General features: G+C 48.5%; 1 protein-coding gene across 2 annotated transcripts; it reads left to right on the forward strand.

The window, feature by feature from the left end:
• Positions 1-272: 272 nt before the first annotated feature.
• Positions 273-24,213, forward strand: LOC134983164 (oocyte zinc finger protein XlCOF8.4-like). Of its 2 annotated transcripts, none has more exons than XM_063948921.1 (7): positions 273-323; positions 5,937-6,065; positions 6,490-6,681; positions 6,761-6,884; positions 6,998-7,095; positions 19,308-19,419; positions 20,443-24,213. In XM_063948921.1, the coding sequence occupies exons 2-7, from the start codon at positions 5,994-5,996 to the stop codon at positions 21,270-21,272; spliced, it is 1,428 nt and encodes a 475-aa protein (XP_063804991.1). In that variant the 5' UTR covers positions 273-323; positions 5,937-5,993; the 3' UTR covers positions 21,273-24,213. The 2 variants fall into 2 exon arrangements, with proteins under 2 accessions (XP_063804991.1, XP_063804992.1); XM_063948922.1 differs by having other exon boundaries at positions 20,446-24,213.
• The last annotated feature ends 532 nt before the right edge of the window (positions 24,214-24,745 follow it).

Below are 24,745 nucleotides of genomic sequence, written 5' to 3' on the forward strand. Positions count from 1 at the left end.
GGTGGTGATGTTTGGGGGAAGGCTGCATTACGGATACAGAGGGCGCTGTGTGCATTCTGGGAGTTGAAGTCCATCTTTCATGAATGCAAATATAATCAACATACGTGGACTGCATCTCCCATAAGACACTGCTTTCCCCGTACTGTAACCCTGGAGCCAGGTGGAACGCACATACCGGAAGTTATGTGGAACGCATGGGCAGGAAATATAGTGGACAGCTCTGATCACGTGGCATGCACAAACCAGAATTTATATGTAATATTTCCCGTGTCAGAGGTGAGTGGGCGGAAACAGACTAGAGACATTAATGTGACTGGCAAAAGGTAAATATTACCATTATATTATCCCTTATTATCTGTCTACGATTTGTTATTTCCCCACATCCATATCGCAGGGCATAACTAATGACCCATGTACGTGGTATGAGAGCAGCAGGGATGTCACACATGTGCTGGTGCTGTGTAACCTGTATATTGCCAGTACACCCCCCTCTTACTGCAGGGAGCCGGCTGTTATTATTGCAGAGAGGTCAGGGGTGTATGGTGGAACAGTCTGTCCTCTGTCACCGCTATCCTGGGAATAGCTCTTTGGGATGTGACATATAGGAAGATGGTCACCGCTGTGCATGGGGCTTGTTTTGGTGCCGTCACCTCTTTATATCGCAGGGGGTGGAGCCTGTACCCATAGAGGGCAGGGGTCACCTAGGTCTGTACATACATTGTACAGATAAGTCTGAGGAGGGGTCGGTAAGAATAGCGGAGTGAAAATATATGAGCACCAAAGGGGGATGGGGTCAGCAAGTCGGCAGTCACTATGTTCACTGTATGTCGTCATGACAGTGCCGCTGACGGCATCCCGACAGGGGTGTAATGAAACTCAAAGCATTTTAACCGTGTGAGTCTTCTAACTTTAAGCCTGCATATTCACCTGGGAGATGATGTTGGCATAACGTATCCAACCAGTCACATAGACATAGAGTTTGCAGTGTAGGAGCGAGTGAGTTGGTAGAGTGGGCAGGAAGTCTGTCTGGCAGTGTGCGGAGTGGGTGGGAGGTCAGGCTGGCTTTGTGCGGAGTGGGTGGGAGGTCCACCTGGCTGTGTGCTGAGTGGGTGGGAGGTCCACCTGGCTGTGTGTGGAGTGGGTGGGAGGTCCATATGGTTGTGTGCGGAGTGGCTGGGAGGGCCACCTGGCTGTGTGCGGAGTGGGTGGGAGGTCCATCTGGCTGTGTGCGGAGCGGGTGGGAGGTCCGCCTGGCTGTGTGCAGAGTGTGTGGGAGGTCATTATGGTTGTGTTCGGAGTGGGTGGGAGGTCCGTCTGGCTGTGAGCGGAGTGGGTGGGAGGTCCGCCTGGCTGTGTACGGAGTGGGTCGGAGGTCCGCCTGGCTGTGTGCGGAGTGGGTGGGAGGTCCGTCTGGCTGTGTGCGGAGTGGGTGGGAGGTCTGCCTGGCTGTGTGTGGAGTGGGTGGGAGGTCCATATGGTTGTGTGCGGAGTGGCTGGGAGGTCCACCTGTCTGTGTGCGGAGTGGCTGGGAGGTCCACCTGGCTGTGTGCGGAGTGGCTGGGAGGTCCACCTGGCTGTGTGCGGAGTGGGTTGCAGGTCCGCCTGGCTGTGTGCGGAGTGGGTTGCAGGTCCGCCTGGCTGTGTGCAGAGTGGGTGGGGGGTCCACATGGTTGTGTGCGGAGTGGCTGGGAAGTCCACCTGGCTGTGTGCGGAGTGGCTTGGAAGTCCGTCTGGCTGTGTGCGGAGTGGGTGGGAGGTCTGCCTGGCTGTGTGCGGAGTGGGTGGGAGGTCCATATGGTTGTGTGCGGAGTGGCTGGGATGTCCACCTGGCTGTGTGCGGAGTGGGTTGGAGGTCCACCTGGCTGTGTGGGGAGTGGGTGGGAGGTCCGCCTGGCTGTGTTCGGAGTGGGTGGGAGGTCCGCCTGGCTGTGTGCGGAGTGGGTGGGAGGTCTGCCTGGCTGTGTGCGGAGTGGGTGGGAGGTCAAAATGGTTGTGTGCGGAGTGGCTGGGAGGTCCACCTGGCTGTGTGCGGAGTGGGTTGGAGGTCCACCTGGCTGTGTGCGGAGTGGGTGGGGGGTCCATCTGGCTGTGTGCGGAGTGGGTGGAAGGTCTGTCTGGCTGTATGCGGAGTGGGTGGGAGGTCCATATGGTTGTGTGCGGAGTGGGTTGGAGGTCCGTCTGTGTGCGGAGTGGGTTGGAGGTCCGTCTGTGTGCGGAGTGGGTTTGGAGGTCCATCTGGCTGTGTGGGGAGTGGGTGGAAGGTATGTCTGGCTGTGTGGGGAGTGGGTGGAAGGTATGTCTGGCTGTGTGCGGAGTGGGTGGGAGGTCCGTCTGGCTGTGTGCGGAGTGGGTGGGAGGTCCGTCTGGCTGTGTGCGGAGTGGGTGGGAGGTCCGTCTGGCTGTGTGCGGAGTGGGTGGGAGGTCCGCCTGGCTGTGTGCTGAGTGGGTGGGAGGTCCGCCTGGCTGTGTGCTGAGTGGGTGGGAGGTCCGCCTGGCTGTGTGCTGAGTGGGTGGGAGGTCCGCCTGGCTGTGTGCTGAGTGGGTGGGAGGTCCGCCTGGCTGTGTGCTGAGTGGGTGGGAGGTCCGCCTGGCTGTGTGCTGAGTGGGTGGGAGGTCCGCCTGGCTGTGTGCTGAGTGGGTGGGAGGTCCGCCTGGCTGTGTGCTGAGTGGGTGGGAGGTCCGCCTGGCTGTGTGCTGAGTGGGTGGGAGGTCCGCCTGGCTGTGTGCTGAGTGGGTGGGAGGTCCGCCTGGCTGTGTGCTGAGTGGGTGGGAGGTCCGCCTGGCTGTGTGCTGAGTGGGTGGGAGGTCCGCCTGGCTGTGTGCTGAGTGGGTGGGAGGTCCGCCTGGCTGTGTGCTGAGTGGGTGGGAGGTCCGCCTGGCTGTGTGCTGAGTGGGTGGGAGGTCCGCCTGGCTGTGTGCTGAGTGGGTGGGAGGTCCGCCTGGCTGTGTGCTGAGTGGGTGGGAGGTCCGCCTGGCTGTGTGCTGAGTGGGTGGGAGGTCCGCCTGGCTGTGTGCGGAGTGGGTGGGAGGTCCGCCTGGCTGTATGCGGAGTAGGTGGGAGGTCCGCCTGGCTGTGTGCGGAGTGGTTGGGAGGTCCGCCTGGCTGTATGCGGAGTAGGTGGGAGGTCCGCCTGGGTGTGTGCGGAGTGGTTGGGAGGTCCGCCTGGCTGTGTGCGGAGTGGTTGGGAGGTTCGTCTGACTGATTGTGTAGAGTGGGCGGGATTCACTGTGATGCACAGTCCCGGGCAGCTGAGCCGCCCTCTTCACTGTTCTCCCCATGTGGCGGGGATTAAGCACAGTGTGTCCTTGCTTTTCTTAGCGAAAAAAAAGAGCATAGTTTTTAGAATATGTTTGATCCACTTGTTACCAAACCTTCCCGCTTCGGGAATTCATTGCATCCCTACCTCTCCACCCTGTATCCAGTCCAGTGACTCCATGTTTGCGCTGACCAGGTTACATCCAACAACTGAACACCATCCTGCGCTGCGACTGAGCTCTTTTAAACCGTCCTGTTCTTGTGGTGATCACTCACCAGGGCCTTCCCTAGGACCTCCCCCAGCCCTTACCTCATCTGTGTCACCACATGCCATCTGATTCCAGCCGGCCAGACCGGATGTGACACAGCAGGTTTAACCAGACACATTTCCTACAGGACATAGGAACGTCCACGGTGAGGGCAGTTCACATGGCAACAGCACATGTGAGGATATGGGATCTTTTAATCACTCAGACACCGAGCAAATGTGATGGGTTTATTTTTCACCACACAAAGAAATCGATAATACACCTGGACATGTAAATGTAGCGAAGAACAGTATGTAGATAGTCCAAATAGAGCCAGTCCTTGGAGAGGATGTAATTCCAAGACAGTTCCACACAGGAATTAAGGACATATCATTCCACAAAGCATAATAGCTATTTACGCCACATGGGAGAAACAAATACTTTCTGATTTATAAGTTCACACAGGAAAACAACCACTGATTCCATTAGTGTTCATTCTAGCACCCTGCACCTTTCAAAACCCATGCAGTTCCTCTTTCCTGCCTGGGGTGTCGCTCTCTGCTCTGGTGCCTCTAGCACACTTTGGTCTGTAACTCAGTGCTGAAATACAAAGCAGAGTGTGCTAGAAGCACCGGAGCAGAGAGCGACACCACAGGCAGGAAAGAGGAACTGCATGAGTTTTGAAAGGTGCAGGGTGCTAGAATGAACACTAATTCCACACAGGAGTGATAACAAACTTGTGTATACAGGATTAACGTTTTAAAGAGTCCACATGGGACTGGAGATGTATTCTACAAGTTACCTGGGCAGAGTATAGCCCCATAGCCATGGTCAGTCACTAACCTGAGAATATGTGCTAGGTAACCTCCTTTAAAGCGGGTGTGGTATAAAAGATAGTGTCTTCTTAGACAGTCAATAGGTAGACACCATATGTTAGACAGACATTAGGTCGACAGGATCAAAACGTTGACATGAAAAAGGTCGACAGTACAAAAGGTCGACAGGGTCAAAGAGTCGACATGAAAATGGTCAACATTTAAAAGGTAGACACCATGTTTTTTTGCATTTTTGTGGTTTGTGTGGATAGTTTTGTCATCTGGGACCCCCAATTGTAGAAAGGCAAACCTTCGCGGGGCTCGCTTCGTCTGCCACGTTTCGGGCTCGCCACAAGGTTTATAACCAACTCTATGCCGACATCGATAGAGAAGGTATGAAATAGTCCAAAAACATGTTACATTTTTTTTAAAAGTTGTCTACCTTTTTTAAGTCGACCTTTTGACTCTATTGACCTAATGTCTGTCTAACATATGGTGTCTATCTATTGACTGTCTAACTAGACACTGTCTATCTATCAACCGGATACCCTTTAAAACCCACCAAATTCCCATGGTGCTAGTTACCACCCAGGGGGTTCACTACGGCTACGGGAGGCCGACCGCCGGCTTACCGACAGTGTGGCGAGCGCAAATGAGCGCGCCACACTATTTTATTCTCCCTCTATGGGGGTCGTGGACCCCCACGAGGGAAAATAAGTGTCGGTATGCCGGCGCCGGTATACTGAGCGCCGGGAGCCCGACCGCCGGCATACAGAAGACCACCCCACCCAGGGGACTTAAACAAAGTCCTGGTTGGTGGGGTGCCCCATATGGCCTTCTCTTGATGACCCCCTCGTGGTTCAGGCTTCAAAATGTTTTTTAAAGTACAGGGAGGAACAATGGGAAGCAAACAGAAGGAACAATGAAAGGGTTTAAGCCCTGACTGTCCCCGGTGGAGGTGGAATATAACCCATGAGGTGGCTTCTCAGTGAGATGTTACCTTTCCCTCATGGTTACTTCCTGTGTGGCCAGATCAGGATGAGAGATGTATACAACAGGGATATCAGTGATAACTTGCATGTACATAACACGTAACCTCATGCGCAGACTAGCATGCCCCTAACATAGCACAGCAGCATGACAACACAATGCGCCAGGTCACAGCACGGGGGGGGAGGGGAGATTTACAGAAGTACAATTACAGTATACAATATACAGGCTAACGCAATAGTCAGAGTCCTGTAACTTAAAACATATGGGAACAGTTAAACCAGCAAGAAGAACGGAGAGGACAAAAAGATCTAAAATGTGCATTAATTGCTGCAGAGAACACGATAAAGAAAACACACCTCACATTCACACACCTCAATTCCTCACAATGAAAAAAAGAGGGGACGGAAAACTTTATTCACAATGGCCAACGCTCCTGATCTCACACAGATGGGATGTTTGTCTGTCTGTGTTCAGAGGGGACCTGAAGTCTGTCTGTGTCCAGAATGGGTGGGAATCCTGTCCATCTGTGGCCACTGTGGGTATATGTGCACCGTACGTTACAGACTGCCTAAATGATCATGAAGTTAAATAAAATTTTTGTAAACCACTTTATCTTTGTTATAGATTTCTGCCCTATGTACAGGGTATACTGTCCTGTGTAGCTCATCTGTCATACCGAGGATGGACGGCCATCGCATGTCTGAGAAGATATTAAACTTGACGATGGAGATTGTCTACCTGCTGACTGGGGAGGTGAGGAAGTCTGGGAATGTCACAGGGACATCACTCTTATCTCTATTACTAACACAGGGACCTGACTGGGGAGGTGAGGTAGTCTGGGAGTGTCACAGTGACGTCCCTCTCATCTCTTTTACTAACAGAGGGACCTGACTGGGGATGGGAAGAAGTCTGGGAATGTCACAGGGACATCACTTTTATCTCTATTACTAACACAGGGACCTGACAGGGGAGGTGAGGGAGTCTGGGAGTGTCACAGTGACGTCCCTCTCATCTCTATTACTAACACAGGGACCTGACTGGGGAGGTGAGGGGAGTCTGGGAGTGTCACAGTGACATCACTGTTATCGCTATTACTAACACAAGGAACTGACTGAAGAGGTAATTTTTATTATTAATGTATATACTGATATTAATTGGTGTCCCTCTCAATACTCAGAAGTACACAGTAGTAAAGAAGATATCTGGTGAGTGTGAGACACCCAAAAGCTGCCCCCATGTGTTAGGAGGACTAAACAGGACTCCGAGCCCCATCGTGGTGCCTCCACCTCAGTCACTGATACATGAGAGACACAATGAGCAGAAGATCCTGGAACTCACCAACAAAATCATTCAGCTGCTGACTGGAGAGGTGACTGCTGGGAATGGGACATTATACAGTAACACCAGGGGATGTGTCTGGGTGATGACTGTCTCATTGTGTGTGTCAGGTTCCTATAAGGTGTGAGGATGTCACTGTCTCTTTCTCCATGGAGGAGTGGGAGTATATAGAGGAACACAGGGGTCTGTACAAGGACGTGATGATGGAGAATCACCGGCCCCTCACATCACTGGGTAAGAGGAGACTGTCATATAGTGTAATGGAGAGAGCAGCTATGGGGTCAACTAGATACACATCTGATAATCACATCTATACAATGTACTCAGTCACTGTGTGTCTCCTACAGATGGGGCCAGTAACAGGAATACCACAGAGAGATGTCCCCGTCCTCTTTATTCCCAGGATCATACAGAGGAGAATCACAGTGTCATACAGGAGGGTCAGGTAGGTGGAATTAAAGGTATCGACTGATGTAGTAAAAAGCGTTAATTATTCTTTTGGTAACCACTATAAAACTAGGTAGTAAATGTATATTAAATATGAACATTATGTGTGCGCATCGATGAATAAATGCGTAATTTAATCATGAAGGTGACATATAAGTAATCACAGAGAGTTCTCCGCTTAATATATAATACTCCTTTCTCTAACGTCCTAGTGGATGCTGGGAACTCCGTAAGGACCATGGGGGATAGCGGGCTCTGAAGGAGGCTGGGCACTCTAGAAAGATCTTAGACTACCTGGTGTGCACTGGCTCCTCCCACTATGACCCTCCTCCAAGCCTCAGTTAGATTTCGTGCCCGGCCGAGGTTGGATGCACACTAGGGGCTCTCCTGAGCTCTTAGAAAGTAATAGTCTTAGATTTTTTTATTTTCAGTGAGACCTGCTGGCAACAGGCTCACTGCAGCGAGGGACTAAGGGGAGAAGAAGCGAACTCGCCTGCTTGCAGCCGGATTGGGCTTCTTAGGCTACTGGACACCATTAGCTCCAGAGGGATCGACCGCAGGCCCAGCCTTGATGTTCGGTCCCGGAGCCGCGCCGCCGTCCCCCTTACAGAGCCAGAAGCAAGAAGATGGTCCGGAAAATCGGCGGCATGAAGACTCTGTCTTCACCAAGGTAGCGCACAGCACTGCAGCTGTGCGCCATTGCTCCTCTCACACACTTCACACTCCGGTCACTGAGGGTGCAGGGCGCTGGGGGGGGCGCCCTGAGGCAGCAATAAAAACACCTTGGCTGGCTAAAATACCTCAATATATGGCCCCAGGGGCTATATATGAGGTAAATACCCCTGCCAGAATTCCATAAAAAAACGGGAGAATAGGCTGCGAAAAAGGGGCGGAGCCTATCTCCTCAGCACACTGGCGCCATTTTCCCTCACAGCTCCGCTGGAAGGAAGCTCCCTAGCTCTCCCCTGCAGTCTACAAAGGGTTAATAAAGAGAGGTGGGGCACAAAATTTAGGAGCAGTATACATTATATATAAAAACAGCAGCTATAGGGGACATAACTCAGTTAGTCCCTGCATTATATAGCGCTCTGGTGTGTGCTGGCATACTCTCACTCTGTCCCCCCAAAGGGCTTTTGTGGGTCCTGTCCTCGTTTAGAGCATTCCCTGTGTGTCTGCGGTGTGTCGGTACGGCTGTGTCGACATGTTGAATGAGGAGGCTTATATGGTGACAGAACAGAGGCCGATATATGTGATGTCGCCCCCTGTGGGGCCGACACCAGAGTGGATGGATAGGGAAAGGTATTAACCGACAGTGTCAACTCCTTACATAAAAGGGTGGATGACGTAACAGCTGTGGGACAGCCGGCTTCGCAGCCCGCGCCTGCCCAGGCGTCTCAAAGGCCATCAGGGGCTCAAAAACGCCCGCTCTCTCAGATGGCAGACACAGATGTCGACACGGAGTCTGACTCCAGTGTCGACAAGGTGGAGACATATACACAATCCACTAGGAACATCCGTGACGTGATCCCGGCAATAAAAAATGTGTTATACATTTCTGACTTTAACCCAAGCACCTCTAAAATAGGTACCTGTTGATAAAAAACAGGAGGCTATCCTGAAGTCTGTATTTACACACTCAGGTACTAGACTGAGACCTGCAGATAGTGCTGCTGCAGCGTGGTCGGTGACCCTGTCAAACAGGGATACTAGTTGGCAAACATAAAAACATATTAAAGACGTCGTCTTATATATGGGGGATGCACAGAGGGATGTTTTGCCGGCTGGCATCCAAAATAAATGTAATGTCCATTCTGTCAGGAGGGTATTAGAGACCTGTCACTGGACAGGTGATGCTGACTTAAAAAGCGCATAGAGAGCCTTATAAGGGTGAGGAATTATTTGGGGATGGTCTCTGGGACCTCGTATCCACAGCAACTGCTGGGAAGAAATAATTTTACCTCAGGTTTCCTCACAGACAAAGGTACAGTCCTTTCGGCTTCAGAAAAGCAAGCGGGTCAAATGGCGCTTCCTTTCTGTACAGAGACAAGGGTAGAGGGAAAAAGCTGCACCAGTCAGCCTGTTCCCAGAATCAAGATTCTTCCCCCGCCTCCTGTGAGGCCACACCATGACGCGGGTGCTCCACAGGTGTAGCCAGGTACGGTGGGGGGCCGTCTCAAAAATTTCAGCAATTAGTGGGCTCGCTCACAGGTGGATCCCTGTTTCTTTCAAGTAGTATTTCAGGGGTACAAGCTGGAATTCGAGATGTCTCCCCCCAGCCGTTTCCTAAAATATGCCTTGCTGACAACTCCCTCAGGCAGGGAGGCTGTGCTAGAGGCAATTAATAAGCGGTATTCCCAGCAGGTAATACTCAAGGTGCCCCTACTTCAACAAGGACGGGGTTACTATTCCACACGGGTTGGGGTACCGAAACCGCATGGTTCGGTGTGACCCATTTTATATTTAAAATCCTTGGACACATACATGAAAAAATTCACGTTCAAGATGGAATCGCTCAGGGCGGTTATTGCAAGCCTGGACGAGGGGGATTACATGGTATCCTGGGACATCAAGGATGCTTACCTGCATGTCCCCATTTACCATCCTCGCCAGGAGTACCTCAGATTTGTGGTACAGGATTACCATTACCAAGTCCAGACACTGCCGTTTGGACTGTACATGGCACCGAGGGTGTTTTATCAAGGTAATGGCCGAAATGTTGATACTCCTTCGAAAAAAGGGAGTTGTAATTATCCCGTACTTGGACAATCTCGTTATAAGGGCGAGTTTCAAGGAGCAGTTGGTAGTCGGGGTAGCACTATTTTGGAAAGTGCTACAACAGCATGGTTGGATTCTAAACAGTCCAAAGTCACAGCTGGTTCCTATGACACGTCTACTGTTCCTGGGGATGGTTCTGGACATAAACCAGAAATAGTGTTTCTCCCGGAGGAGAAAGCCAAGGAGTTGTCATCTCTAGTCAGAGACCTCCTGAAGACAAAATAGGTAGCGGTGCATCATTGCACGCGAGTCCTGGGAAAAATGGTAGCTTCCTACGAAGCAATCCCATTAGGCAGGTTCCATACAAGAACTTTTCAGAGGGACCTGTTGGACAAGTGGTCCGGATCGCATCTTCCGATGCATAGGCTGATAACCCTGTCTCCAAGGACCAGGGTATCTCTACTGTGGTGGCTGCAGCCCATCTTCAAGAGGGCCGCAGGTTCGGCATACAGGACTAGGTCCTAGTGACCATGGATTCCAGCCTTTGAGGCTGGGAGGCAGTCACACAGGGAAGAAATTTCCAGGGACTTTGGTCAAGTCAGGTTATTTCCCTACACATAAATATTCTGGACCTGAGGGCCATTTACAATGCCCTGAGGCCGGCAAGGCCTCTGCTTCAAAACCAGCCGGTACTGATCCAATCAGACAACATCACGGCAGTCGCCCATGTAAACCAACAGGGCGGCACAAGAAGCAGGATGGCGATGGCAGAAGCCACAAGGATTCTCCGATAGGCGGAAAATCATGTGTTAGCACTGTCAGCAGTGTTCATTCCCGGAGTGGACAACTGGGAAGAAGATCTTCTCAACAGACACGACCTCCACCCGGGAGAATGGGGACTTCCTCCAGAAGTCTTCCAATAGGATTGTACACCATTGGGAAAGGCCACAGGTGGACATGATGGCGTCCCGCCTCAACAAAAAGCTATAAAAGATATTGCACCGGGTCAAGGGACCCTCAGGCGATAGCTATGGACGCTCTGGTAACACCGTGGGTGTACCAGTCGGTTTATGTGTTCTCCCCTCTGCCTCTCATACCAAAGGTACTGAGAATAATAAGAAGGCGAGGAGTAAGAACGATACTCGTGGATGGCCAAGAAGAGCTTGGTACCCAGAACTTCAAGAATTTATATCAGAGGACCCATGGCCTCTGCCACTCAGACAGGACCTGCGACAGCAGGGGCCCTGTCTGTTCCAAGACTTACCGCGGCTGCGTTTGTCGGCATGGCGGTTGAACGCCGGATCCTGAAGGAAAAGGGCATTCCGGAGGAAGTCATTCCTACGCTTACTAAAGCCAGGAAAGAGGTTACAGCAACTCATTATCACCGCATATGGCGAAAATATGTTGCATGGTGTGAGGCCGAAAGGGCCCCAACAGAGGAATTTCAACTAGGTCGATTTCTGCATTTCCTGCAAGCAGGAGTGACTATGGGCCTTAAATTGGGTTCCATTAAGGTACAGATCTCGGCTCTGTCGATTTTCTTTCAAAAAGAACTAGCTTCAGTACCTGAAGTTCAGACATTTATAAAAGGAGTGCTGCAGAGTCGGCCCCCGTTTGTGCCTCCTGTGGCACCTTGGGATCTCAACGTGGTGTTGAGTTTCTTAAAATCACATTGGTTTGAACCACTAAAAACCGTGGATCTGAAATATCTCACGTGGAAGGTGGTTATGTTATTGGCCTTGGCTTCTGCCAGGCGAGTATCAAAGTTGGCGGCTTTGTCTTGTAAAAGCCCTTATTTGATTTTCCATATGGATAGGGCAGAATTGAGGACTCGTCCCCAGTTTCTCCCAAAGGTGGTGTCAGCGTTTCACCTGAACCAGCCTATTGTGGTGCCTGCGGCTACTAGGGACTTGGAGGACTCCAAGTTGCTAGACGTTGTCAGGGAACTGAAAATATGTTTCCAGAACGGCTAGAGTCAGAAAATCTGACTCGCTGTTTATCCTATATGCACCTAACAAGCTGGGTACTCCTGCTTCTAAGCAGACTATTGCTCGTTGGATTTGTAGTACAATTCAGCTTGCACATACTGTGGCAGGCCTGCCACAGCCAAAATCTGTCAATGCCCATTCCACAGGGAAGGTGGGCTCATCTTGGGCGGCTGCCCGAGGGGTCTCGGCTTTACAACTTTGCCGAGCAGCTACTTGGTCAGGGGCAAACACGTTTGCAAAATTCTACAAATTTGATACCCTGGCTGAGGAGGACCTGGAGTTCTCTCATTCGGTGCTGCAGAGTCATCCGCACTCTCCCGCCCGTTTTGGAGCTTTGGTATAATCCCCATGGTCCTTACGGAGTTCCCAGCATCCACTAGGACGTTAGAGAAAATAAGAATTTACTCACCGGTAATTCTATTTCTCGTAGTCCGTAGTGGATGCTGGGCGCCCATCCCAAGTGCGGTTTATCTGCAATACTTGTACATAGTTATTGTTAACTAAATCGGGTTATTGTTGAGCCATCTGTTGAGAGGCTCTATTGTTTCATACTGTTAACTGTGTTTCATATCACGAGTTGTACGGTGTGATTGGTGTGGCTGGTATGAGTCTTACCCGGGATTCAAAATCCTTCCTTATTGTGTACGCTCGTCCGGGCACAGTACCTAACTGAGGCTTGGAGGAGGGTCATAGTGGGAGGAGCCAGTGCACACCAGGTAGTCTAAGATCTTTCTAGAGTGCCCAGCCTCCTTCGGAGCCCGCTATCCCCCATGGTCCTTACGGAGTTCCCAGCATCCACTACGGACTACGAGAAATAGAATTACCGGTGAGTAAATTCTTATTTTCTCTTACGACCTAGAGGATGCTGGAGTCCATTTTAGTACCATGGGGTATAGATGGTTACGCAGGAGCCTTCGGCACTTTAAGACTTTTCAACAGTGTGAACTGACTCCTCCCTCTATGCCCCTCCTCCAGACCTCAGTTTAGAAAATGTGCCCAGGAGACTGGATGCACACTAGTGGAGCTCTACAGAGCTTTGCTGGAAAAAGACTTTCTTAGGTTTTTTATTTTACAGGGAAGCTGCTGGCAACAGCGTCCCTGCTTCGTGGGAGTTAGGGGGGGGGAGTAGGAACCAACTTCTCAATTAGTTAATGGTTCTGCTTCCGCTGACAGGACACCATTAGCTCCTGTAGCGTACTGAACACATCCCAAGCCTGGCCAGCGTTAACTCCCACAGCACTGCCGCCACCCCCTAACAGAGACAATAGTCAGAAGGCTGGTGAGTATATTACCGGAGTCCTGCAGAAAGGGGATCCTCCGGTCATCGCTGGCGGCATACAGGTACACGCTCAGCGCGCGCCATTTCTCTCAGCACAAGGGAGCAGAGTGCGTGCAGGGGGGTGGCACGCTCTGAGGGCATGTTTAAAACCTTACTCTCACTGGCAAAAAGGGTACATACATGCACAGCCGCTGATGTGCCATCCCCAGCCAGTATAAGTATTACACATTGCTGAGGCTGAAGGGACTTGCCAGAACACTCACTGGGTGCCATTTTCTCCTGCAGAAACTCCAGTGTGAAGCTCCTGAACGCTGTTTCTCCTCATGACAACGCTGATGCAAGCACAGGGTGTTATAGATGGGGCAGAGAGTGTTCATTATAATTAGGTCTGTGGGCCTATTATTGGTATATGCGCTGTAGGTGGGTAATATTTCCACAGTTCACAATAAGGTGTGTGGACTTGCAGATCCCTCTGTGTTTCTCTGACAGACTTTAGAGTGGGTCTGTCCCCAATAGCTCCCCTGTGTGATAGGGGTGTGTGTGTGTACAAGTGTGTAACATGTCAGACATTGGGTAGGGTTCTTCCCAGGAAGAACCCATTTTAGATACACAAGAGGGTAATATGGTGGCCCTTCCCTCTCAGAAGGAGCCGGAATGGGTGAGAATGTTGCAAAAGAATGTCAATGCTTGCAAAGAAATTCTCTGAGTCTGAATAACAGACTAAATATTGGAGGCAGTCTGTGGAGGATGCACTGTTTACTGACCCCTCCATATCATCCACTCGGGTCCCATTCAGTTCCCAGATAAGGTCTATGGCCCAGATAATGCAAGGGGACACAGACACAGATTCCGACTCTGACGTCGACACTGGGGATTTGAGAGGGGTAGACCCCAAATTAGCTAAAAGCATACAATGTATGATAGTTGCTATAAAGGAAGTGTTGGAGTTTTCCTGAAACAACACTGGTCCCTGAGGAAAAGGATTATTTTAAATTAAATAAAAAGCAGGTTGTGACTTTTGCTCCTTCAAAGGATTTGAATGCATTCTTTGAAGAATCCTGGGCTAACCCAGAGAAGAAATGTACCTTTCCCAGAAGGATACGTGTAGCGTACTCTTTCTCTGGGAAAGACAGGCACAAATGGGAGATACCCACAATGATAGACACCTTAGTTTCTCGGCTGTCTAAGAAAATAGTTTTGCCTGCCTCTGGTTCAGCCTCTTTAAAAGATCCAGCTGACTGTAAATTAGAAACAACCCTAAAACCCATATATACGGCTAACGGAACGGTGCTCAGGCCCACCATTGCTTCTGCGTGGGTAGGTAACGCTGTGGAAAAATGGTCTGACAACTTGCTTGTTAACATAGACACAGTTGACAGCGATTAAATAGTCCTAACTCTCGGCCATATCAAAGATGCTGCAGGTTACTTAGTTAAAGCTATGAAGGATATTGGGTTGCTGAGTTCAAGATCCTCCTCTAGGGCGATTTCAGCCCGCAGGGTGCTGTGGATCCGCCAATAGAATGCTGATGCGGAATCAAAAAAGAATATTGAGGGGCTTCCTTACAATGGAGACGCCCTCTTTGGAGACAAGCTGGATGCCATTATTTCAACAACTACATCAGGCAAGTCAGCATTTCTGCCTTCCGCAGCTGCTCCACCTAGGAAAGGATTTCATTCTCATACGATACAATTCTTTCGGCCCAACAAGTCCAAAAAGGCAAAGTGTACCCCCTTCTTCGCAGGAGAGGTTGAGGAAGAGGTAAAAAATCTACAACACCATCAGGCTCGCAGGAGCAGAAGTCAACAGCTACTTCTGCTAAAACCTCAGCATGATGCTGGGGCTCCCCTGCGGGAGTACGATCGGGTGGGGGCACGTCTACTGTCTTTCAGCCAGGTCTGGGTTCACTCAGATCTGGATCCTGGGGTATTGCAGATAGTATCCCAAGGGTACAAATTGGAATATCAGGACCTTCACCCATGCCGATTTTTCAAATCAGCCATACCAGCTTCTGTTAAGGACAGAGCAAAAGTGCTGAACGCAATCCAGAAATTATGTCAAGACAACGTAATTTCCTTAGTTACTGTGTCACAACAGGAAAAAGGGTTTTATTCAAGCCTGTTTGTAGTGCCGAAACCGGATGGCTCGGTCAGACCGATTTTAAACCTAAAGACTCTGAACCTTTATTTGAAAAGGTTCAAATTCAAGATGGAATCCCTGAGAGCGGTGATCTCCAGCTTGGAGGAAAAGGAATTTCTGGTATCGACGGACATCAAAGATGCTTATTTACATGTTCCCATCTACCCGCCGCATCAGGCATACCTGAGGTTTGCGGTGCAGGACTGCCACTACCAGTTCCAAACATTGCCTTTCTGGCTCTCCACGGCTCCGAGAATATTCACAAAGGTGATGGCGGAAATGATGGTTCTTCTTCGCAAGAAAGGAGTCAAAGTCATCCCATATTTGGACGATCTCCTCATAAAAGCGAGATCCAGTGAGAAACTAGTGCAGAACATTGCACTTTCCCTGACGGTGCTTCAACAGCACGGTTGGATCATAAACCTTTCAAAATCACAATTGGAACCTACAAGGAGGTTATCATTTCTGGGAATGATATTGGACACGGAAGCACAGAAAGTATTCCTACCGGTGGAAAAGGCTCTGGAGATCCAGAGGATGGTCAAACAAGTTTTAAAACCAGCACGCGTATCGATTCATCAGTGCATCCGCCTGCTGGGGAAGATGGTAGCGGCCTACGAATGCTCTACAATTTGGACTATTCCACGCCAGGGTGTTCCAATGGGACCTACTGGACAAGTGGTCCAGATCGCACCTACACATGCACCGGAGGAAAATCCTGTCAAACAAAGCCAGAATTTCACTCTTGTGGTGGCTTCAAAGTTCTCACCTCCTGGAGGGACGCAGGTTCAGGATTCAGACTTGGATCCTGGTGACCACAGATGCAAGCCTCCGAGGTAGGGAAGCATCCACGCAAGGGGAAAGCTTCCAAGGACGATGGTCAAGTCAAGAAGTACTCCTTCACACAAACATTTTGGAATTGAGAGCTGTGTACAATAGCCTTCATCAAGCGGCACACCTTCTTCAAGGTCGTCCCATACAGATCCAGTCAGACAATGTAACGGCAGTAGCTTACATAAATCGGAACAAAAAGCAGAGTGGCAATGGTAAAAGTGACCTAGATACTCCTCTGGGCAGAAAGACATGCAAAAGCTCTGTCGGCAGTTTTCACAACTGGGACAACTGCAAAGCAGACTTCTTCAGACTTCCTCAGCAGACACGATCTCCATCCAGGAGAATGGGACCTCCACCCAGAAGTCTTTGCAGAGGTAGCAGATCGTTGGGGCGTTCCTCAATCACGTCTCAACAAGAAGCTTCAGAAATATTGTTCCAGGTCTAGAGACCCACAAGCAATAGCAGTGGATGCACTGCTGACCCAGTGGGTGTTTCAGTCAGTGTATCTGTTCGCTCCACTTCCACTAATACCAAAAGTTCTCAAGATCATCAGAAGAACAAGGGTTCGAGCAATTCTCATTGCTCCAGACTGGCCAAGGAGGGCTTGGTATCCAGATCTTCAGGAGTTATTAATGGAAGATCCTCAGCCTCTTCCTCTTCGCGAGGACCTGCTTCAGCAGGGGCCGTTTGTTTATCAAGACTTACCGTGGCTGCGTTTGACGGCATGGCTGTTGAGCGCCAGATCCTAGCCTGTAAGTGTATTACCAATGAAGTCATTCCCACACTTATTCTGGCCAGGAAAGGGGTAACGTCCAAACATTACCATCGTATTTGGAGAAAATATGTATCTTGATGTGAATCCAAGAAGTCTCCTGCGGTGGAGTTTAAATTAGGACGTCTTCTCCTATTTCTACAGGCGGGTGTGGATGCTGGCTTGAGATTAGGGTCTTTCAAGGTCCAAATTTCGGCCTTGTCCATTTTCTATCGGAAGCAGTTGGCTTCCCTTCCTGAGGTCCAGACGTTCGTGAATGGGTTTCTGCGCATCCAACCTCCCTTTGTGCCTCCTGCGGTGCCATGGGATCTTAATGTGGTGTTGCAGTTCCTTAAATCGGACTGGTTTGAGCCTCTACAAGAGGTAGAGTTGAAGTTTCTCACTTGGAAAGTGGTCATGCTGTTGGCCTTGGCCTCAGGCAGACGAGTGTCGGAATTAGGGGCTCTGTCACACAAGAGTCCTTATTTGATTTTTCATGAAAATAGAGCTGAACTGCGGACGCGTCAGCATTTTCTTCCAAAGGTTGTGTCTTCTTTCCATATCAACCAACCTGTGGTGGTGCCACTTGCTTCTGACACCTCATCCGTTTCAAAAGTCCTTGGATGTCGTCAGAGCGTTGAGGACTTATGTTGCAAGAACGGCTAAGATAAGGAAAACAGAATCTTTGTTTGTCCTCTATGACCCCAACCAGATTGGGGGTCCTGCTTCTAGGCAGACTATTGCGCGCTGGATCGGAAGTACCATTCAGCACGCTTATACCACGGCAGGATTGCCATAACCGAGTTCGGTAAAGGACCACTCTACAAGGAAAGTGGGTTCTTCCTGGGCGGCTGCCCGGGGTGTCTCGGCGTTGCAAATTTGCTGAGCAGCTACTTGGTCAGGGGCAAACACGTTTGCTAAATTTTACAGATTTGACACCTTGGCTGCTGACGACCTTCAGTTTGGTCAGTCAGTTCTGCAGGAACATTAGTACTTTCCCGCCCGTACTGGGAGCTTTGGTACATCCCCATGGTACTAAAATGGACCCCAGCATCCTCTAGGACGTAAGAGAAAATAGGATTTTAATTACCTAGTGGTAAATCCTTTTCTCATAGTCCGTAGAGGATGCTGGGCACCCGCCCAGTGCTAATTTTTCCTGCAGAATTACGTTTTATCTTGTTACACAGGTTCTCATGGGTTATGTTGAAAGCCATGTTAGGCTGCATGTTTTGTATGGTGTGAGCTGGTGTGAATCTCGCCACTAGTTTAATGTAAATTCTTCTCTCGAAGTTGTCCGTCTCCTCGGGCACAGTTCCTATACTGAGGTCTGGAGGAGGGGCATAGAGGGAGGAGCCAGTTCACACTGTTGAAAAGTCTTAAAGTGCCGAAGGCTCCTGCGGAACCGTCTATACCCCATGGTACTAAAATGGACCCCAGCATCCTCTACGGACTACGAGAAAAGGATTTACCGGTAGGTAATTCAAATCCTATTTTTTAAAGATCATGTGACCACTATGTAACATACCAAACTAACCCAGAATACAGTATGCTGAGTGTCACTTCCATTGGACGCATACAGTACATTGTGTGTGTGTGTGTGTGTATATATATATATATATATATATATATATATATATATTATAAATATGAAAATGTCTGTGCATCCAATGTGTCTAGGACGCACCAGGAAACTGTGCTAAGTAATTTGATATACGACACTTGTATGTTGTGTGTGACTGAGTCTGTATACAGAGCACAGCAGAACTTGTATTGGAAAAAAGCTGCGACTGCTACATTGTAGCACATCGTATACAGATTCAGTGACTCAGTCACACACAGATAGACAAGTGTCATGTATCACATTATTCAGCACAGTCTCCTGGTGCGTACTAGTCGCTTTGTGCTGGGGCTGTGACGCATTTTCCGCAGAAAAAGAAGAAAAAAAGATATGCCGGACGCTAGACTATTCTCACGCGACCTGGCGTGCCACGAGGGTCTGTTCGGCGTGACTGCAGCAAAGATTTATGAGGACACATCTATATACAGTGTTAATATAATCTGCATCTTCCTGCTACTGATACTTCTTATACAATATACTGACCCCGGTGACTGCACTTCCCGCTGCTTTCCATATCATCTGATACTAGTACTCCAAGGTCACGCCCCACAGTTCTGTCTCTGTGTGTGTGTCCCACATGTATTATTTTATTCAGTATAACTTTGAGCACTTTATTCCATTCCTCTGTTTTCTCTAATTCAGTATAACACTGAATTGCACATTTATACCCATTTCAGGCCGGATCTATACTGTCAGTTCCTCAGTGCAGTATGGTCACTATAATGTATAATACTGGGTACTTACCTCATATCCCCTAGGTACCAGTGGGACTCCGCAATATATCATCTGTACAGAAGCTGTGTGGGTCTGATAGTATTATACACTGAAACTATTCTGTATGATCTGTAACTCAGGATTTATTACATTGTGATATTTACAATTTTAGGGGAAAGATCTAATTATTATTAAAGCAGAAGATATAAAAAAGGAAGAGGAGACGTATGTGATGGGTGATCAGCAGTGTAAGGAGAAGGAAATCCCTACAGATATCAGCACAGGTGAGTAATAATCACTAAGTACAGAGCAACATATTCTCCTTGTTCTGTCACTCTGTCATACATCAGGAGCCATCATCCCCTATTACACTCCTGCTCTCCCCTCACATCATGTCACTGTGTGTTACTAGCCCAGATATCTGACCAGTCTCCTCCCCACACTCTCTGGTGTATCTCATACATCAGGAGCCATCAGCCCCTATTATACTCCTGCTCTCCCTTCACATCATGTCACTGTGTGTTACTAGCCCAGATATCTGACCAGTCTCCTCCCCACACTTTCTGGTGTATCTCATACATCAGGAGCCATCAGCCCCTATTATACTCCTGCTCTCCTCCTCACATCATGTCACTGTCTGTTACCAGCTCGGAGATCTGACCAGTCTCCTCCACACACTCTGGTGTATCTCATACATCAGGAACCATCATCCCCTATTATACTCCTGCTTTCCCCTCACATCATGTCACTGTTTGTTACTAGCCCAGATATCTGACCAGTCTCCTCCCCACACTCTCTGTTGTATCTCATACATCAGGAGCCATCAGCCCCTATTATACTCCTGCTCTCCCCTCACATCATGTCACTGTGTGTTACTAGCCCAGATATCTGACCAGTCTCCTCCACACACTCTCTGGTGTATCTCATACATCAGGAGCCATCAGCCCCTATTATACTCCTGCTCTCCTCCTCACATCATGTCACTGTCTGTTACCAGCTCGGAGATCTGACCAGTCTCCTCCCCACACTCTCTGGTGTATCTCATACATCAGAAGCCCTCAGCCCCTATTATACTCCTGCTCTCCCCCTCACATCATGTCACTGTGTGTTACCAGCCCTGAGACCATAATGACAAGATAAAGATTACTATATGCATACATTTATTGTCGTAATAAAGTGTTTTGTGCTTTGCATGTTTAAGTTAAAACAGCTGGACCTCGCATACTATCTTACCATAGGGACAACTCTAACCTGCCCCCTAATATAACAGAATAATGTCTATTTCCATACATTTTCTTTCTTTCCAGCAGGTGGGCACAATGGTTGGAATATATCAGATGAACATCTCATTTTATATCCAGAATTTAAAGTAGAAGATGACATCACAGGACAATCTCCAGGAGAAAATGCAATTGCCCGAACCTTATATCAAGCACGTGACGGTGTACGTGTATCTCCTGATCCCACTAATCACGGGGAATGTTCTCCAGATACCTATAATAATGTTACACATGGTGCAGCTCCTACAGGCGATATTATCTTTCCCTGTCCTGAATGTGGTAAATGCTTTAGAAATCAGTCACTGTTTATCAGACATCAAAGAAGTCACACAGGGGAGAAGCCATTTTCCTGTACCGACTGTGGCAGGTGTTTTGTTCAGATATCAGAACTGGCAGTACATCACCGAACTCATACAGGTGAAAAACCATTTCCATGCTCGGAGTGCGGGAAATGTTTTAGGATTAGGCGAAACCTGGTTAAGCATCAGAAAATTCACACAGGTGACAGGCCCTATCCGTGCACAGTGTGTGGGAAATGTTTTAAGCAAAAATCAACCCTAATTGACCACCAAAGAACCCACACAGCTGAGAAGCCATTTACATGCTCCGAGTGTGGGAAATGTTTTACACGTAAATCGGTTCTTGTGGACCACCAGATAATCCACACGGGAGAGAAGCCATTTACATGTTCCGAGTGTGGGAAATATTTCACCCGGAAAGCAAATCTTGTGGAACACCAGAGAATTCACACAGGAGAGAAGCCATTTTTATGCTCTGAGTGTGGGAAATGTTTTACTGTGAAGTCACATCTTGTCAGACACCAGAGAACTCACAGAAGTGACAAACCGTTCCAGTGAGCAGATAGACCTGAAAGGGGATTGCAACAATATTTGAAATACTGTAGAATCAGTTGTCAGCTTTTATACATATATATATTGCATATATTTTACACCATGTTTGGTCATGCTGTAATGGACAATGTGAAATGGTTCCTCTGATTAGTCTGGAATTTCTGAGTTACTCTCTTACAGGTGGATATTGGGAAAGCTCCAAACAAACGTTTCGTCATGCCATGCAATGTTTTTGTGCGAATGACCCCCTTTATGCTGGTATGTGCATGGCTTAATGGGCGCTGATGAGTCTGCAGATGGCGGAGCTTCTGATGACGGGAGCTGAGTGTGGTCCAAGTGCCATGAGATATATGTTATTCCGGATGTGGCCTTAATCGGTGGAGATTGCATAATTACAGGGGCTTTCTCAGTTTAGCACTTGGCTCTGCATAAATGCTTGGTCTTGTTGCACGCATACAGATGGCCAAGATCGGACCTCTGGCCTATATTGCAGGACCTTCACTGGCTACCCTTCCCATTCAGAATCCAATTCAAGCTTCCCACACTCACCTACAAAGCCCTCACCCACTCTTCTCCCTCTTACATCTCTGACCTTATCTCTCTTTACATTCCCACCCGTCCTCTTCGCTCTGCTAATGCACGCCGTCTCTCCTGCCAACTGATTACCTCCTCCCACTCCTACCTACAAGATTTTGCACGTGCTGCTCCCTATCTCTGGAATTCTCTACCTCTCCCTATCCGACTCCCCACCTCTCTACAAAACTTCAAACGGGCTCTCAAGAACCACTTCTCCAAACCCAGCCAACACTTCTCCTAACCCTCTTGTCTATGCTCACTGTCTACCCCTTCTGTGTCACCCCGGTCTGTTATCCCCTCACCTTTAAGATTGTAAGCTCGCAAGAGCAGGGCCTTTTTTCCTCATGTGCCTTTCCTTTTCTTACTTATACTATCTTATACTCCATACTCCCTTTGATGGCACCTAACCCCTGGCTTTCCATACCTGTCCTATATTGTCTTGAACTGTAAGTGCTGTTTTCTTGTTTGCTCATTTAATTATGTACTGTATAATGGGTGCTGCGGATCCCTTGTGGCGCCATATAAATATAGGATAATAAAATAATATTGTTATATAGCCTCCTGTACCCTCTAGGTACATACGAAAATGATTTAGAATGCAGGGGGAGAATCTGTTGTGGTCCTTACAGTATGTGTAAATATATGTAACAGTCGTCATTATAGAATCTTATATTTTCCCCTCTTCCTATGGAAGTAATAGTACATTCCTGGCCTGTGTGTCTTATACCTCATATATTGTGCACCGTAGTTTGTACAGTGACAGATGAGGTAGGCTGATGACAGTACAGTACATATATGAAGAGGATATGCAGTTATATTGTCAATCTATAGTAATATTATAAGAATGTTGTGTCTTTTGGCGCAAAAGCCACTGAACCGATTTTCATGAGAACTGCATCCTTTTGTAGTGTGAACTCCGAAAAATAACCTGCACGTTGTTTCATCTCAATCTGTCAAGTTAAAGCTGAACAATAACAAAAACAAAATGTATTGGCATCATCAGTGCAAGAGATAGGTGTGGCACCATGCGCGTGGCTGGGAAGGGGCGTGCTGAGAGGTGCTTTTGAGTCGATTGACAAATGTCATGAGAATAGTTCAAAGGCTAGATAAGGGGTGCATCCAATTTCCTGCAAAATTTGCGAGATGCCAGTGGCATGTAAACCCAAACTTGCATCCCTCATACCACTTAATAACCGACTTACAGATATTTGCTTACAGGGAATAGTATTGACCCCTTAGAATATAATCTGTGTGTGTTCCCATACCTCTCACTCATATTCCTGTTTTTTAGGTACTGGAGTACCAATTTCACCATGCATGCACGTCTCGGAACCCACCACATAGGGAGATATGTACATAGGGAAATATGTAGGGCAGTTAATTTGTATCAGATAGATACTACGCTCAAGTAAACCTGAAACCTGTGTAAGTCTGAAATTGCTTACCACAGAACTCTAGAATGGAGTAGCTGCACGTAGTAAAATCCACAATGAGGGTCATTCCGAGTTGTTCGCTCGCAAGTGAATTTTAGCAGATTTGCTCATGCTAAGCCGCCGCCTACTGGGAGTGAATCTTAGCATCTTAAAATTGCGAACAATGTATTCGCAATATTGCGATTACACACCTCGTAGCAGTTTCTGAGTAGCTTCAGACTTACTCGGCATCTGCGATCATTTCACTGCTTGTCGTTCCTGGTTTGACGTCACAAACACACCCAGCGTTCGCCCAGACACTCCCCCGTTTCTCCAGCCATTCCTGCGTTTTTTCCGGAAACGGTAGCGTTTTTTCCCACACGCCCATAAAACGGCCTGTTTCCGCCCAGTAACACCCATTTCCTGTCAATCACATTACGATCGCCAGAACGATGAAAATGCTGTGAGTAAAATTCCTAAGTGCATAGCAAATTTACTTGGCGCAGTCGCAGTGCGGACATTGCGCATTAAGCGGAAAATCGCTGCGATGCGAAGATTTTTACAGAGCGAACAACTCGGAATGACCCCCAATGTTTGTAGCCTATAGTATTTTAGCGTCTTCAATCAGAATGTGTAGGAGTCTGCTACAATAAACATGTCTTGTTTACTGATTGCTACAAATTATAGATAGTCTGCACCCATAAATTAATGTCGACATACTATCTGAGACTGCTATTCATAAAAGCCGCCAGACCTCAGAATGCAGATAACTTGAAAGCGGCTCCAATAAAATAAAGGGTAAAATTAAAAAGCACTACCCGCTCATATACTATTGTACAGTTTATACTTCGTTAGTGTCCAAGATGTGTTTCTTGTAGTGTTCCTGTACTTTCTTCTTTGGTGTCCTTTCCCTCAACGGTTTATAACATGGAAAAGAAAATAAAGAACATTAAAGTGTATATTCTATTGTCAGATCCTCTTATTCCATGTCATCTGCAGCCTTGTCGATCTTGGTATCAGCGTGTAGCATGCCATGGGAATCTGGACTTTTGGCAGCCGGGTTTGTACTCGGTGACTACTTTGGAATAGATCCCACTTGCGTTAGCCTGATGGTTAGAGATGTTTAGTCTGGGGATGATAGTATCTGCTAGCATGTAGTTACTGAGTACATAAGCTATTTGCAGAGTAGGTGGTGACAGCAGGTAGGAGAGTAAATTGTCACAACAATGCGCAAGCAGAATATGCTGCTGCAGTTGTCCTCCAGAGGGGATCAGTACGTAATCCCGCTGTACGGATCCCGGCGGTCGGAATCCCGACCACACAATCCCGAAAGGGGTGGCGAGCGGAACTCGGCCCCTTGCGGGCTCGCTTCACTCGCCACGCTGCGGGCACGGTGCCTCGCTATGCTTGGCACACTATTATATTCTCCCTCTATGGGTGTCGTGGACACCCACGGAGGGAGAATATGTCGGGATTGTGGAGGTCGGGATT

The sequence above is a fragment of the Pseudophryne corroboree genome (genome assembly GCF_028390025.1).
Source record: "Pseudophryne corroboree isolate aPseCor3 chromosome 3 unlocalized genomic scaffold, aPseCor3.hap2 SUPER_3_unloc_1, whole genome shotgun sequence".
NCBI lineage: Eukaryota > Metazoa > Chordata > Amphibia > Anura > Myobatrachidae > Pseudophryne > Pseudophryne corroboree.

Bases quoted from the DNA above. Each gene is read 5' to 3' on its own strand.
- LOC134983164 (XM_063948921.1), top strand. From the start codon at position 5,994: ATGGACGGCCATCGCATGTCTGAGAAGATATTAAACTTGACGATGGAG. The intron at 6,682-6,760 runs GTGACTGCTGGG...TGTGTGTGTCAG, and splicing joins TTCAGCTGCTGACTGGAGAG to GTTCCTATAAGGTGTGAGGA. The intron at 19,420-20,442 runs GTGAGTAATAAT...CTTTCTTTCCAG, and splicing joins CCCTACAGATATCAGCACAG to CAGGTGGGCACAATGGTTGG.